Source organism: Talpa europaea (genome assembly GCF_964194135.1).
Source record: "Talpa europaea genome assembly, chromosome: 13".
In the NCBI taxonomy this organism is placed as follows: domain Eukaryota; kingdom Metazoa; phylum Chordata; class Mammalia; order Eulipotyphla; family Talpidae; genus Talpa; species Talpa europaea.
In genome coordinates this window covers 44,651,916-44,668,461 of record NC_140080.1, presented here as the reverse complement: position 1 = coordinate 44,668,461, position 16,546 = coordinate 44,651,916, and the positions used below count along the sequence as shown (strand labels likewise).

At 36.0% G+C, this 16,546-nt stretch overlaps 2 protein-coding genes across 2 annotated transcripts in view; both read right to left on the bottom strand.

Moving 5' to 3' along the window:
• The window catches only part of LOC311183408 (olfactory receptor 14C36-like), a gene marked incomplete at its 5' end in the record, with an annotated part of 260,205 nt that overhangs the window by 101,073 nt on the left and 142,586 nt on the right, over nucleotides 1-16,546 (bottom strand).
• On the bottom strand, nucleotides 1,523-2,624 carry LOC311182836 (olfactory receptor 2T11-like; the record flags this gene model as incomplete). The annotated part of the gene is made up of 1 exon (XM_084251966.1): nucleotides 1,523-2,624. One exon carries the CDS (start codon nucleotides 2,622-2,624, stop codon nucleotides 1,665-1,667), a length of 960 nt encoding a protein of 319 aa, XP_084108092.1. The 3' UTR covers nucleotides 1,523-1,664.

The following is a 16,546-nucleotide window of genomic DNA, read 5'->3' as shown; positions in this document are numbered from 1 at the left end:
TGTACCCCAATTCTTGTATGCAGGCACAGATAGGGCAATTGGAAAAGCTAGCTCCAGGCAAGGACTTAGACTTTATTTGCCATAATCTCTACCACTTTCAACTAACCCTTAATTGTTCAATGAGTTTTCAGGCCTCAATTAAATTTACAACCAGCTAAGAAATGTGAAATGGCTGCAAGGTCAAAATCACACCCAAGAAAAATTTGAATTTCTGATGAAAAGTTGTCAATAAATTATATTGTAATAAAATGAATTGAATTAATTGTAGAAACTGTATTTTTTTTTTTGTGTACTGGGTAACCATATATACATCAGGGCCTCCCTGGTGGCACAAGGGGTTAAGAGGCAACCTATGAAGCTATTTGCAGCCACTGCAGCATGAGTTTGATCCCCCATTCAGGGAGCTACCCACATGGCACAGCAGACCTCTCCTGACTCACCTGCTGCTCTCTTCAGCAGTGTATTTCAGTCAGTCTGCCTGTTCTGTTCCCCACTCTCTTTCTGGTGAATATTGTCACCCCCACACCTCTGGCCTGTACCCCAATTCTTGTATGCATAAATATATAAATCTTTAAAAAAAGAAATATTATTATCATGGCATGTCACCCTCATTATATGCCTAAGAAGAAAGAATGGGTCTTGTTTATAATTTCTGAAACATGCAAGACTACAAACTCCTGAGCATGTATACTTTTTGCTGATGTTAAATCCTAGAGTCTACTTCTTTTGAGTTAAGTATTTGTGCTTGAAAATGTGTAACTTGTGGTCAATTTAGTTAAGGTAAGCGACTATTTACTCAAGTGATATATGGAGGATTATAGTGTTCCTAGTTCACTGACATGAATTAAATAAAATAGATGATTTAAATTATGTGATTTCTTTGTCACTTTTCAATTAGTGTTATTTTCATTCATATACACAAAAATCATGACAGGATATTTGGCACCCAAATTTGGTAACTTCAGAGGGTGGTTGTGTGTTTTATTGTTCTAGTAAAAGTGTGATGGGAACCTGGTAAATGTTGCTATAAAATCTAATATCTGCTATTCTGCCACCAAGAGATTAAAAACAAAAAATTAGGGCCTCCCCGGTGGCGCAGCGGTTGAGCGCTGGGTTGCGAAGCTGCCCGCGGCCTCTGCGGCGCTGCTTCGATCCGCAGCTGCTCCCCGGCCACCGGAGGAGGATCCCACATGGCGCGCAGACCTCTCCTGCCGCCCGCTGCTCCCCTCAGCAGTGTACCTCAGTCCTTCTGCCTGCTCTGCTCCCCGCTCTGGCTCTGGTGAGTTCTCTCACCCTCCCGCGCTTCTGACTGTACCCAGTGCATGTATAAACAAACAAATAAATAAATAAATAAACATGCCTATATTAAAAAAAAAAAGTTAAAAAAAATAAAAACAAAATAAAAACAAAAAAATAAAAACAGAAACAAAAACAGGGAATTTAATTAATAGTTTAGCCTACTTATAAATATATTATTTTTGATAGTTTGCCTGAAAGTTACCATAAAAATAATAAAACATATTTGGGTTCCTCTCCCTAGGAACAAGAAACCACAAAAGCAAATCCTCTTAATTTTGTATTGTATGTAATCTTCAATAGCTGAAAAATAGTTTCTTGTAAAACAGTAAACACAGAAGAAAACCCATTCTCAGACTATTGAATGTCTAAGCACCACTAGTTGCAACTTTCTGAGCAGATGAGCATCTTGCAAATACCTTTATAAATGCACCCAAGACATCCTTGTTTCTCAGACTATAGATGAGAGGATTAAGCATGGGTGTGACAATGGTATAGAAGGCAGATACTACCTTGTCCTTCTCTGCAGTGTGGAATGACTGGGGCAGTGCGTAATTGTAGAAGGAAGCCCCGAAGAAAATGCTAACTACAGTTAAGTGGGAAGAACAAGTGGTAAATGCCTTTTTGCGGCCTTCAGCAGAACGCATGCGGTGGACTGTTAACAAGATGAGGGTGTAGGAGGTTGAGATGATAGAGATAGGGATAAGCAGCATGAGTACACAGCAGATATACATCAGCGTTTCATACAAGGATGTGTCAGAACAGGCCAATCTGAGAACAGCAGGAATCTCACAGAAGAAATGGTTGATACTGCGGGAGCCACAGAAGGGGAAATTCATGGTGATGGGAGTGAGGAGAAAACCATCCAGGGAACCACCAAACCAGGCACCAGCAGCCAGCAGAGCACACATCTTTCGGTTCATCAGGACTGGGTACCTAAGAGGGTTACAAACAGCCACGTAGCGGTCATAGGCCATTAGGCCCAGGAGGAAGAACTCTGAGCCAATCATGGTCAAGTAGAGGAAGATCTGGATGCCACAAGCCACAAAAGAAATGGTCTTCTCTTTAGAAACCATGTCAATCAGCAGCTTTGGGACAGTGGTACAAATGAAAAGGGTGTCCATGATAGACAGCTGACTGAGCAGAAAGTACATGGGTGTGTGAAGGCGGGAATCCACCTGGATCAAAAATATCATGACCACATTTGCAGTTACAGCCACTACAAAAATAGCCAAGATGACTGTGAAGACAATCCCTGTGGCTTCATTGCTCACCAGAAGCCCCAGGAGGATAAAGTCAGAAGATGAATTCTTACTCCTCATTGACATTGCTTATGTCAGGACCTGGGGAGCAGGAAGCCACAAAGACAAGGAAGTAAAAGGAGGAAAACTTTAATTTGTGAGAATCTCACAATAGAGAAGTCACCTCAGAGGTCAGGATGACTTTTTGCAAGGTAAAATGCTAGAAAAAAATAGACTAGGAGATATCAAACAGTCTAGATATACTTCTCCTTGTTAAAACACAACAACTCAGGGCCGCCTCTGGTGGCGCAGAGGTTGAGCGCTGGGCTGCGAGGTTGCCTGCAGCAGCACCGGTTCATTCCCCGGCCTCCAGCGAGGGTCCCACACATACAAAATGTAATAAATAAAACACAACAACTCAAACTTATTTTTATATAGTGTCTGTGTTGATGCTGAAATATGTTATGCTAATTGCATCATAAATTTGTTATTTGTTAAGATAAACATTGATTAGAGTGTTAAATATATATCATTTTCACTCTGTGTTTATGTCACTTACAATATTGCCCAATAAATACTGTGGTTGTGGAAAGTGGTGCTTGATTCATTGATAATCTTTATTATTAAAAGACAAAGTGAATGACAGGAAAGGAAGTGTGTACAGAAAAAAAAAAACAAAATGTCACTGTATGTCTCCTCTCCGCTCAATACTTTTGACACTCTTGGTCCCATATTTGGTATCCAAAGTATCGAAGTTTCTCCTACACATAAGGAAATTCTTCAACTCTCCAGAAACCAAATGGGCATCTTATACTTCATTTCTCATTATATCTACCTGGATATAGCTTCATATACAATAGGTAAAGGGCTCGCTTCTATAAGACTAGACCTTCCTTCAGATGCTACTTGCAAGTACAGGTGTTACTTGTGCTCCTTAAGCACAGATTATAAGTCAGTTGTTCTCATGACCACTTTCCTGGGTTCAATTTATTTTCTAAAGTATTACATAATACTCAGAAAAATATTTTACTTACTAGACTGATAATGTATTATAAAAGGATTTAAAGCAGGATCAACCCATTGAAAGTTGTGCCTAGGGTGCCTAGGGCACAGTACATGGGGAACTCCAGGGGCATTTTGCCCTCTCTGGATAAGTCACCCTTCAAGTACTTTCACGTATTAACCAACCTAGAAACTGTCTAAACCAAATCCTTTTGTATTTACGGAAGCTTCATAATTTGGGAATAATTGATTAAACCATATGATATTGATGATTAATTAAATCTCTTGCACACTTCCTCGATATAGAATTGTGGGCAGTGTGAGTGCAAAAATGCCAAATTTCTAATTGTATGACTAGTCACTGGCACCTGAACCTCTATGTAAAACGACTTTCCCTAAGACTTCTCATTAATGTAAATTCAGGTATCCTTTGACAAGCTTATTATGACTAACAAGACATCCACAGTGTTCTTTTCTTTAGGAAATCAAGGGTTGAGTAGCTTTGTGTCAGAAATGAGGACAATATTCAACTATGTTATGAGTGTGTTTGTGTGTATGTATGTATCTTTGTGATATCACAAAAGGTTTAGATATTATTTCATGAATTACTTGTTTAAGTTGTCTGATTTCACATTGTTTATTTCAGTATATTTATAAGCATCTCCCGTTCTCTTTCTTGTATACATACATTTAGCCTGACCTCAGCAGAAAGAAGTAAATGTGATCTTGGGAAACCTACTCTCACTGTGTGTTTAAAACACTATGACACTTCATATTCAACTTCAAGACTCATCATATTTAATGTTTTTATCTTCTGAAGTCATCAGAAGATGACTACCTGCTCCTGAATGTTTGCCCTGATGCTGCAGCTGCCTGGGCATTCCTACAGATCTTGCACCATTATACTGAGTGAGCCTCCAGCCCAAGTACTTTGCCTCTACTGCAACCCAGACCTGGGCTCCACAGCTGAGCCACATCATTCTCTGTGCTCTTCCAGACTTTGCTCAAAACCCACATTCTCAGAGGGTACTACTATGATAACACTTGAAGGTTTTATTTTTTTCGTATTTCTCGACATTTCACAAATATTCTTTACATTTTGTACTCTACCCGTTTTAGAAAGTGCGGTAAATATGAGCAAGGATTTTTGACTGTTTATAAAAAAATGTATATAAGGATATGAAAGAAAGTCTGGCAATGGTGAGCATTTGGACTTTTAAGGGAATCAATATTAAGCAATTCAAAATATAAAAAATGCTCTTGGGTTTTTGTTTGCTTGTTTTCATTTTTCAGATGATAGACTTCTAGCAGAATTGCTTTAAAACACATCCACACATTTTTCATAACATTTGCTAAAGGGAAATAAAAACTAAATTACTTCTTCTGTTTATCTTCAATACAAATTATATTTTCTCAAATCAAAACACAAACATATTTTCTAATAGAAAGCTGATTTTAGCAACAAAATGTATCATACATTTCCAATATGAAATAATAGTACAAATTTACGTTACAGCATTGGGATTTCTTATTTATGAATTTGAGACAGTCGTTTACTGTGACTTAAAATCAGTAAACTATTTGGGCAAAGATAGATGTCAGCACAATTTAAATTAAAAAAAAATAAATGAATAAAAAAAAGGACTCACCACTTTCTCTCTTCTGAATCTGCTCCTTACTGCAAAAGGTCTTCACTCAGTTAGTCCCAATTACAGTTTGAAGATAACTGTAGCTTCAGATATTAAATGTATATAGAGATTGGACTGTGGAGTTTTGAGCCCAACTTTCATTAAAAATACAAAATGACAGAAAATCATTATGCATTGTTTTTCTTAGTAGTCAATCTCTCATTAAAAAAAAAAAAATGTGTCTTGGAACCTTCCCACTGGTGCAAGGGGTAAAGTCTCAGCACTATCAAGCTATTGCAAGTACTGAAACATGAGTTCTATCCCTGGCCAGGGAGCTAACACACATGGTGCAAAAGACCTCTCCTGTCTTGCCCACTGCTCCTCTTAGCAGTGTATTTAAGTAGATCTGCCTGTTCTGCTCCCCACTCTGTCTCTGGTGAAAGCTCTTATCACCTCCCTCTGCCCCCCCAACTCTGGCATACACTCCAGTTCTCATATGCACAAATAAATAAAAATAAACCTTAAAATAAGAAAAAATGTATCTTAAAATGTTACTATTAATTTGGTATAATATTAAATGTAGTAAAATTATGGTAGATTTATTTATGTATTGAATAAAACTACTTGTGAAAACTGGAATAATGTCCCTCAACTTCTAGAAAAATCCCTTAAGATTTTTGCTAATCTTCAGAACATATGAACATAGTCCTTACTGGATGAAAGATGCTTTGTTATTAAGTTAGGAATGGTGAGAAGAGAAGAAATTCCTGTTGCTAACAACATAATTACAAGAGTCATTAGAAAATAGAGACAGGAGATCACTTCTCCGCCTTTTGGCTAAGATCAAGCGTAGAAGATAGAGACAGGAGAGAGGGAGGCTGTAGGCAGTGGAGAAGCAACATCAGAAACAAAGGTCACAGTGATTCAAATGAAGTATTGAAGATGGAGGGGGCCATGAGGCCATGAGTGTGAGTGATCCCTAGAAATTCAAAATGCTAAGAAACTGATTCTGTAAACATCCATTTAGAGCAGCAGTACCAATTTCAGATTTCCGATGATAAGAACTGTAAGGCTTAAACTGTAACAGTTTAAGCCACTGAATTTGTGATAATTTGATAGAATAGTTACAGGAAATCAGCACACAAGATTAACAAATAATCTTATTAACTTTAAAACATAAATAAAGTTGAGACATGCTACTAATAGGAGATTATCCCCTGCCCATGCATTGTTGAATGTGTACCAGGGATCAATCGACAAGTACATTATATGGTCAATAATACTTATGGCCATTTTACAATTGGAAAAAGAGGCACTGCAAGGGTAACTGGCAGAGGTGGGTCCAGACTCGAGACTTGGATTCTTGTTCCATAGTCTCTACTACAGTCAACTAACCCCTATTTCTGTAATAACATTTCAAGCCTTATTGACTTTACAAACTAGCTAAGAAATACCAAATCGCTGAAAGGTCACAATCACATTCAATAAAAATTTTAGTTTTTGATCTAAAGTTGTCAACAAAGTTACAACAAAAGGAAGTGAATTAATTCCAGAAACTCAATTGTCGTTTAACTCCTGGGCAATCTTATTTGTAAATCAAAAGAAGTAGACTACTTTGCACAAAATATTAATTTTGATATTGTTTACCATAGTAAGGTAAGGAAGCAGAGGCAACTTTAACATCTGCTACCGGATATGTAGAAAGTGATGTAGGTTTTACAATTGGAATTATTTATAGAATTCCAAGTAGTCATTGAAATACAAGTTGAATCAAATATCTATCACAATGCGACAACCTCATTACATTCTTAAGTAAAATATTGGGTTTTGTTTACACTCTCCTAATTGTGGGAGATTATAAACTCCTGATTGTGTATACTTTTCATAAATATATAAATTTCACATGTCTGCATTCATCTAAATGGTGTACATATTTATATGCATATGTATGTATGTGAATGTGATTACAAAGTAAATCAAATTTAACTTGTGATTTTTTTCAGTGATGGTGGTGTTTCAAGCTACTTCACTATATTTTTCTGTCTTCCAACAATTACAGATTGTAGTATAATAATACTGTGAAGTTCAATACAAAATTTTTGTTCAAAACTGAGCAATATATATATATATATATATTATAATTTTCAACATTTTAGTCTTTAAATCTTGAAGAAGGTCTGAGCTGGAATAATTTTATACCAGAATCAGATACACGTCTGTTTCTGCATCCTAGAATAGAATTTTGCTAATTCTCCCCAACTCTTAAGTCTCTCTATGACCTGATGTCACTAAAACAAGTGCTCTTGATCTAAAACATGCAATTTAGTCACTGTAAGTTAGATTCTAAGGGACTCACTAACATACCTATATCACACAATTCAAATAAATTAATTTTTAACATCGTAAATAAGTTATGAAAATCATTCTTTGACAAAGAAAGGAACAATACATACAGAAATATGCCCAGAAGTGATAAGACAGACACACTGGCATAAACCACTGCAGTTTGATTATGTGAATTCCCAGTCTCTATTTATTTCAGCTCCAATGTCACTTTACTCTTCCTCACTTGGCACTTATCTTTACACAGAATCTGGACCTTTCCACAGAATCACACAAGTGAAGTCTGGTGTCTGACACTCATTAACCACATGACACTTTGCAAATCAATGGTCAAGTTCACTGCAAGCCAAAGGGGCATCAGAGCTGTCCTTCACTTCAGAGTGTCATTGGGAGAATCCTGTTTATATAGATATTAGTACCTGGCATCCAATAATGTTACTGAAATCTTGGCTATCATTTTTAGGTTCTCCTCTCTCTCAATATAAATCACTTTTTGCTTTTGGGATTTGTAGAAAGAGAACAGGCTAGAGTGTAAGAAAATAGTTTTAATATCTGACTTTGACAATTTCCAGCACACATAAACTTGTTTTAGTCCCTTTAGTTTAATTTCCCCAATATTTAATGGCTAAATAATAAAATCAAATTATCATAAGATTTGTTATAAAGGACAACTCTGAGATTACTAAAAATATAAATTGTCATTTTATTTTTTTAAAGATTTATTTATTAATTATACAAGCAGTGAGTACAGTCAGAAGCGCGGGAGGGTGAGAAAATTCATCAGAGCAAGAGGGGAGAGCAGAGCAGGCAGACTGATGAAGTACACTGCTGAGGGGAGCAGTGGGCGGAAGAAGACGTCTGTGCACCATGTGGGAACCTCACCTGGCAGAGTCAGGGGATGGAACAGGCACTGCAGAGGATGCAGGCAGTTTCACAACCCAGTGCTCAACAGCTCTGCCACTGGGGAGGCCCTAAATTGCCATTTTAAAATAGCATTGGGCTAGTTCTCTCTTAAGATTGAAAACACATAATTCAAACTCAGCATATATTTTAATTTTATTCATATAAGGACTCAAGTTAGAAAGGGTAATCATTTGCAACAAGCCCTGATTTGAATCAAAATTATGCCACGTTCATGAAAGAAGAATCCACATTTAACACTTAAATCTAAAAACTTAAAAAAAAAATATATACCTTGTATACTTGAATAACTAGGGACTGGGGACTTAGAATTTAGTAGAATGGGTTTGAGCCTTTGTTAATTTACATGTTGGGATTTTTCTTTTTTATGTTGTTTCTTTTTATTCTTTTTCTTTTTTTTTTTCTTTCTTTAATTTTATGTGGGACCCTCGCTGGTGGCCAGGGAACGAACCGGTGCTATAGAAGATGCAAACAGCCTCTCAGCCAACCAATCAACTGATGTGCTGTGCCACCAGGGGAGGCCCTGTTATGTTGTTTCTTAAAAGTGAAACAAATCTGTCATTTTACCATGACAATATTTCTAAATACTATATATATATGTGTATATATATATATATATATATATATATATATGCCTGAGTAATTGTGTAGTCACTTAAATAAATCTGATCAATCAAAAAGAAAAGGAAAAAAAAATTTCCATAGATCACCCAAAAAGACATGTAAACTACTGCCTCTAAAGCAGCCTCATCTACTCTGCACTTCCAGGAACATGGATTTAACTACATTCAAACAAGTGTCCTGATTTCATCTTTCTAAATATTTTGGGTTTAGTGGAAATTGATGGAGAGAATAAATTTGATAATGTCAACTGATATAGGTAACTCTAAATCTAATTTTATCTCATCTAAGTATTTAATGTATCTTTCCATCTCCACATATGAGCAAATGCTTGCCTGTGACTTACCTGTTGTTAGCACCAAGAAGAATGAATATTTCTGTTAAATCTAGCCAAACTCAATGATGTTGCCTTGGAGGAACCACTAGTTTAAAACATTAAAATGGAAATAACACCAGAATTGGTCAAGTTGGAAAGAATTTGAGTAAGGTATTCTTGACATGTAAACTGTTAGTGTATAAAGTCACCCCTATTTTTTTTTTCACCTGAGTTTTCCCTATAACTCACTCACAAATTTGGAATTAAAAGGAACAGGGGAAAATTACAAAAACATTAAAATTTTATTTTTGAGTAGTAATCCTACTAAAAAGAAATGACATTTGTTCATTCATTGACTAATATGTTTTGAGCACATATTTTATATCAGGAAAAATTTCTTGGTTCTGGAATGTTTCAGGGCACTAAAAATGAATTTTCTGTCCTTGTCTTTGTAATAAGAGACTACATAACAGACGCTTAAAGTAAAATCAGAGAAAATTAAAGGAAGTGATGTGGGAGAACTTAGAGTTCATGTTACATGTATTTATCCTCTTTATATTACTATCTAATTGTGCAAACCATGGTGATGCAGTAGAAAACAGAAATGCTAAAACTTGAGTCTCTAAGATTTTGAAAGAAACTCTCACTGGGATTTGTGCTATATAGTTGGCAAGGGCATGGTAAGTCTACCGGTAACAAGATCTACCTGCAAAAAAATTCTAACTGAAAAATAAATTCAAAATTGATTCTGATTTGAACTAATTATATATTATGAATCAACAATTTATTTTAGCAAAATAGCCATTCATGTAATGCAACTCCATGATTATAACTGTTTTGCATCACGTAAATACCCTCCTTATAGACTCAGTAGCTGAAGTATCAAAACTTTTCTTTCACAATGTTATTGGATCAGTTAGCAGGAGACCACTTTGTCCAGTGTGTGTTGTCTAACTTGAAAGGATGCACTATTGTTTTCTAAGCATGAGAGCGCTTCATTCTCTTCTCACACTAATCATTTAAATATTTTCAGTTTTCCATCACTAATTCATGGCTGTAAACTTCCTGAGTATTTAATAAAATATTTTAGACAGTATGTCATATCACAATCTTTACAATTCAAAAGAACACATTTGTATTTGTTTTATAAATAAAACAAATATGGGGAAGGAAGGATTCTGTTAATTTCATGCCCATATTCCTCACCTGCAGAAAGACACCACAGGGGTCCTATTGCTCCTCAACACAGATCATCAGGTCTTCTTAGACCAGCCCAGCTGGTGTCCAACAGAAAAAAAGCATGGATTTTATGAGCTTGTTATTCCCAGAGGGTTTTTCCTCCCAGGTCACTCTCAGGATTAACAAATTGGCAGTGCAATTTGTGCCACATCACAATTATCATAATGTGAACACATCCATGTAACCAATAAAGTATTTTTGTCTTTTCTATCAATTAACAGCAAAGTTTGGCACACATACACAATCAAAGACAAAAATCAGAAAGCTTGAATCTGAGACTCCCATCTGTGTCTTGGAATAAGCAATAATATGCTCTGAACATCATGTTTTATATCATATACTGCCGTGAGAATACAAATTGATGCTCTCAATGGAAAACAATGTATTTCTTAAGAAAATAAAAATGGAATCCCATGTGATCTACCAATACCTCTGTTATTAATCTAAATAATATGTAAACTCTCATATCAAAAGGCATGCACCTCTATATTCATAGCAGCATAGTCCACAATTTTAAAGTCATGGATTCAAAATAATTTTTAATTCTGGATGTGATATATGGTCTATGTGATATTGGACAGATACATTAACCTATAAATTAAACTTATAGTATTGAAAGATTATCACAGGTTTATATATCTGCAGGATGGATGTGAGCTGTAAATGCAAGAGTTCATCAGCTCCACTTACTGAGTTTGCCTTATTTCTATTCAGAACCATTTCCTACATATGTTTTTATAGTGCCATTTTTGATTAAATATTTCCTGAGATTAGTAATTGTGTCTTTCCCTCCATATTGTTGGGCAATCAATGAGTATGGGTTGCTTGGATTTAAATTGTTCTCTGCCATTAGATTTATGTCATTGTGAAGATCATGTAAAATGGTAGACATACACTTTGGCTGCTGTTATTGTTGAATAGCCTTGTGAATGGTAGGAACATCAACAATTGACAAGGTTGGGCCTCCCTGGTGCAGAGCGGGTTTAGCACAGCGCTGTGAAGCTGTCCTCAGCCTCTGTAGTGCTGGTTCTATTCCTGGCCGGCCAGGGAGATTCGCACATGGCACAGCGGAACTCTCCTGTCTCGCTCGCTGCTCCCCTCAGAAGTGTACTTCGGTCCTTCTGCCTTTTCTGCTCCCTGCTCTGTCTCTGGTGAATTCTCTCACCCTCCATGCCTCTGGTCTGTACCCCAGTGCTTGTATAAATAAATAAATATTAAAAAAAATTGACAAGTATATGCTACTAATTTGAATTTCAGTGTCCACTCAACTATTGTCAAATGTGCTGAAAACGTCCTATTTGAGAATGGCTCACATTAGGGTCTATTTGTTCTCACAGGATAATTTGAAGTGATCAGTCTCCAATAAGGACCACGATGAACATGAAATTTTTATGATAAAATGAACTTGGGCTTGCCATCCTGCCAGTCTTTCAGACTAACACCAGGAAGTGGTATGAAATTCTATGAGTTTATATGGCTCATATCATGCCACGGTGACCTGAGCTTCTCCTAAATTATCATTCAGTAAAAATATTAACAGTTTCTCTGACATGGTGGCATCTGAATAATATAAAAAATGCTTTATTACTTTAGAAAATCATTGTTATTGTCTTCTTCCTTAATATTTGTTTATTTATTTATTTACTATCATGCTTCTAAGATGCTTCAAGATTGGAAATGTATTTTTCATTTTTTAAATATATGTGTATATATATTCATATATATATTTTACATCATTCTTCCTTTTTGTACAATGCATACTTTCTTCTCTCAGGTGTAGCCCCATAAAATTACCACAACAATTCACCCATGCACAGTCGCCTTAGTCCCTAGTGTTCTTCCCTCCTATGTTTTGATCCCTCTCCCTCCCCCTAGTTGTCTATTAGTTTTGTTTTTCAAATTTATTATAATTTTTTTTTCCTGGTTCTGAATGCATGGGTTTAACATTTTTGATTGCTGAATAGGATTACATTGAGTATATATACTTCAAATTCTTGATCCAGTCACCTATTTTTGGGCATTTGTGTTGTTTTCATATCTTTCTATTATAAATAGTGCTACAATAAACATAGAGGTGCAGGTATTCTTTTGAATTAATGTATTTGTGTGCTTTCCAGTCACATGGAAGCTCTGTATTAGTAGTTTGAGGAACTGCCACACAGCTTTCCATAGTGGTTGGACCAGTTTGCATTCCCACCAGCAGTGTAGAAGGGTTCCTTTTTCTCCACATCCTTGCCAACATTTGTTGTTACCTGTTTCTTTAATATGTGCCATCCTTGCTGGTTTAATGTGGTATCGCATTGTGGTTTTGATTTGCATTTCCTTGATTATAAGTGATGTTGAACATTTTTCCTTATACCTGTTGGCCATTTGCATTTCCTCTTGGAGATGTGTCTTTTTTGCAATTCTGCCCATTTTTTTAAAGATAGAATTTTTTTTTTAAGATTTATTTTTTCATGCATACAAGAATCGGGGTATAGATCAGATGTGTGGGAGGGTGAGAGGATTCACCAGAGACAGAGTAGGAAACAGAACAGGCAGACTGACTGAAATACACTGCTGAGGGGAGCAGTGGGCAAGGCAAGAGAGTTCTGTTGCTCCATTGGGTATCTCCCTTGCCTGGATCAAACCTGTGCTACAGAGGCTGCAGACAACTTCATAGCGGTTTGCACTCAACAGCCTGCCACACCAGTGAAGGTCCTCTGCCCATTTTTTTCGACTGGATTGTTTACTTATTTTTTGTTGAATCTCATTAGCTCTATGTAGATCTTTGTGATCAGTCCCTTATCAGTAGCATTGTATGCAAAACATTTTTCCCAATCACTGGGTTGTCTCTTTGTTTTGGTTAATGCCTCTTTTGCTGTTCAGAAGATTTTTAATTTGATGTAGTCCCAATTCATCTTTTCCTTCACTTTTTTCCTTTGGGGGAAGTGTCTTTAAATTTGTTACTGAGATGTAATCCATGTAGTGTTTTGCTTGTATTTTCTTCTATATATTTTTCAGGTTTTATGTCCAAGTCTTTTATCCAGTTTGAGTTGGTTTTTGTGCACTGTGTGAAGTAGTAGTCTAGCTTCATTTTTTTTTTTTTTTGCATGTAGTCATCTAGTTTTCCCAGCACCATTTGCTGAACAAACTGTCCTTGTACCATTGCATATTCCTTGCACTTTGTCAAAGATTATTTGTCTATAACTATATGGGTTTATTTCTGGGTTTTCTATTCAATTCCATTGGTCTGGGTGTCTGTTTTTTGTTCCAGTACATCTAGTTTTCATTATTATGACTGTAGTATAGTTTTAAGTCTGGGATGTGTGATACCTCCATTCTCCTTTTTGGTCAGAAGAGCTTTGGATATTCGTGATTTTTGTGGTTCCATATGAATTTCATCAATATTTGTTCTATTTCTTTGAAGAATGTCACAGAAGTTCTTACTGGAATAGCATTGAATCTGTAACTTGCTTTAGGTAGGATGGCCATTTTGATAATGTTAATTCTTCCAATCGATGAGCAGGGGATGTCTTTCCATTTCTTTTTATCTTCTATTTCTTTTTTAATTTTTTTTTAAATTTTTTTTTTTTTATAGAGGCATGCTTTATTAATTTGTTTGCTGGTTTGTTTGTTTGTTTTGTTTATACATGCACTGGGTACAGTCAGAAGCGCGGGAGGGTGAGAGAATTCACCAGAGCCAGAGCGGGGAGCAGAGCAGGCAGAAGGACCGAAGTACACTGCTGAGGGGAGCAGCGGGCGGCAGGAGAGGTCTGCACGCCATGTGGGACCCTCCTCTGGTGGCCGGGGAGCAGCCGGGGATCGAACCGGCGCCGCAGAGGCCGCGCGCAGTTTCGCAACCCAGCGCTCAACTGCTGCGCCACCGGGGAGGCCCCTATCTTCTATTTCTTTTAACTATGTTTTATAATTTTCTTTGTATAGGTCCTTCACCTCTTTTGATAGGTTTATTCCCAAGTATTTGATATTTTTGTTTCAGTTATGAAAGGGGTCATTTTCTTGATTTCTCCTTCAGATTTATTGTTTGTATATAGGAAGGCTACTGATTTTTGTGTTTTGATTTTGTATATTATTTTATTGCCTGCCAACAGTGATAGTTGTACATCTTCTTTCCCTATTTGAATTCATAATATGTTTCTCTCTTGTTTTATTGATCGAGTCAGGACTTCCAGTATTATATTGAAAAGCAGTGGTAACAGTGGTCATCCTTGTGTTTGTGATCTTAATGGAAAGACATTCAGTTTTTAACCATTGAGAATAATATTGTCTGTGGGTTGTCATGTATGCTTTTATCATGTGAAGTTATGTTCCTTCTATCCAGAGAATTTTGAGGATGTTGAACCATCTTTATGCCCCTGGAATAAATCCCAAATGGTTGTGATGTGTTATCTTTTTGATGCATTGTTGGTTTCTTTTGGCAAGGATTTTTTTTTTAAAGATTTATTTATTTATTATTTATACAAGAGCTGGGGTATAGGCCAGATTCGCGGGGAGCAGAACAAGCAGATGGACTGAAAGCACTGCTAAAGGAAGCAGCAGGCGAGACAGGTCTGCCCTGCAGTGTGGGATTCTTCCTGGCGGGCCGGGAATCAAACCGACAATACAGAGGCTGCGGACAGCTCCACATTGCTGTGCTCTACCCACTGTGCCAACCGGGAGGCTCACCAGTATTTTTTTTTTTTAATGACTCAATTCTTTGTTTTAATTTGTCAATAAAATGAGGAAGACAAACACAACACCCAATAAAATATTTCCCTATGTTCATATCATGGCTTCCGTTGTTATTTCTACAAGTCACGATGGTACATCAATGGTTTAATTAGAATATGAACTTAAAATATTGTGTGATTTTGTTTCTTCTAGTCTTTCTGACTGCTGTTTTCCTTCTCCATTTGTCATTCAAATTTCCCCATTATTACTTTGTGATATTGTGTTGCAATATATGCAGATGTTTCCTTTGTGGTTATCATTGTTACTAACTTTATGATTCTGAGGTACTAGCCTTTAAAGTGTGAATGATGTTTAAATTTTGTCCAAATTTGGCATGTTTTATTGTCATAGAACCCACTTAGAATTTATTTCACTGCCATTTAGCACTGCATTTCTCTTCATTTTATGGATTTCAATTAAGATGTGTTTTATTTAGTCCTGGGATAGAATAGAAATATATATTTAAAAGGGTATATATTTATCAGCTAACATAAATATGAGTAGAGATGACCATAACATACATAACCTCTAAAAGTGGTTTCATATCATCTAATTTAATCTATATATCAATCATTGCTATTAAATAGATGGATTTTATGTAACATTTTACAAACATATGAAATGTCTTTCTATTTTATGTAATATATGCTAATATAGATATGTTTATACTTTGAATAGCAAGCAATCACAGAATTTTATTCACAAAATTTTATAAAGATAATTGCCAAATCTCATGACTGATATATTCTCAAATTTATTTATTTCAATAGGATGACTCATTTTATTACCTCTTTATTTTTTGAGGAATATTATTGGGCAAAAATGAGCATTCAGTCATTATTGTCTGTGTATGTGCATATGTATGTGTATGTATTTGTGCTTTTAATTCATGTGTGTGTCTGCATCCCAATAAGCTTAATTTCAAATTAATTTTTATTTTTAATTTTAATTAATATTTTACTTTATATAGTTCTTACATCATTTTTCATTTTTGCACAATGTATGCATTATCTTTTTGGTTATATTCCCCATACAATTGAACCGTCCCTTATTTTGACCCTAGTCCTTCCTCTCCCTTTTCCCCACTCTGTGGTGTGTCTCTGGTTTATAGTTGTTTGTTGATTTTGATTTTTACTTTGTATTAATTAGTCTTTTTTCCTGGTCCCTTATTTAGGTTTTCTAAATTCCTGCTATGAGTGAGACCATCCGGTATTTTTCTTTTTCTTTCT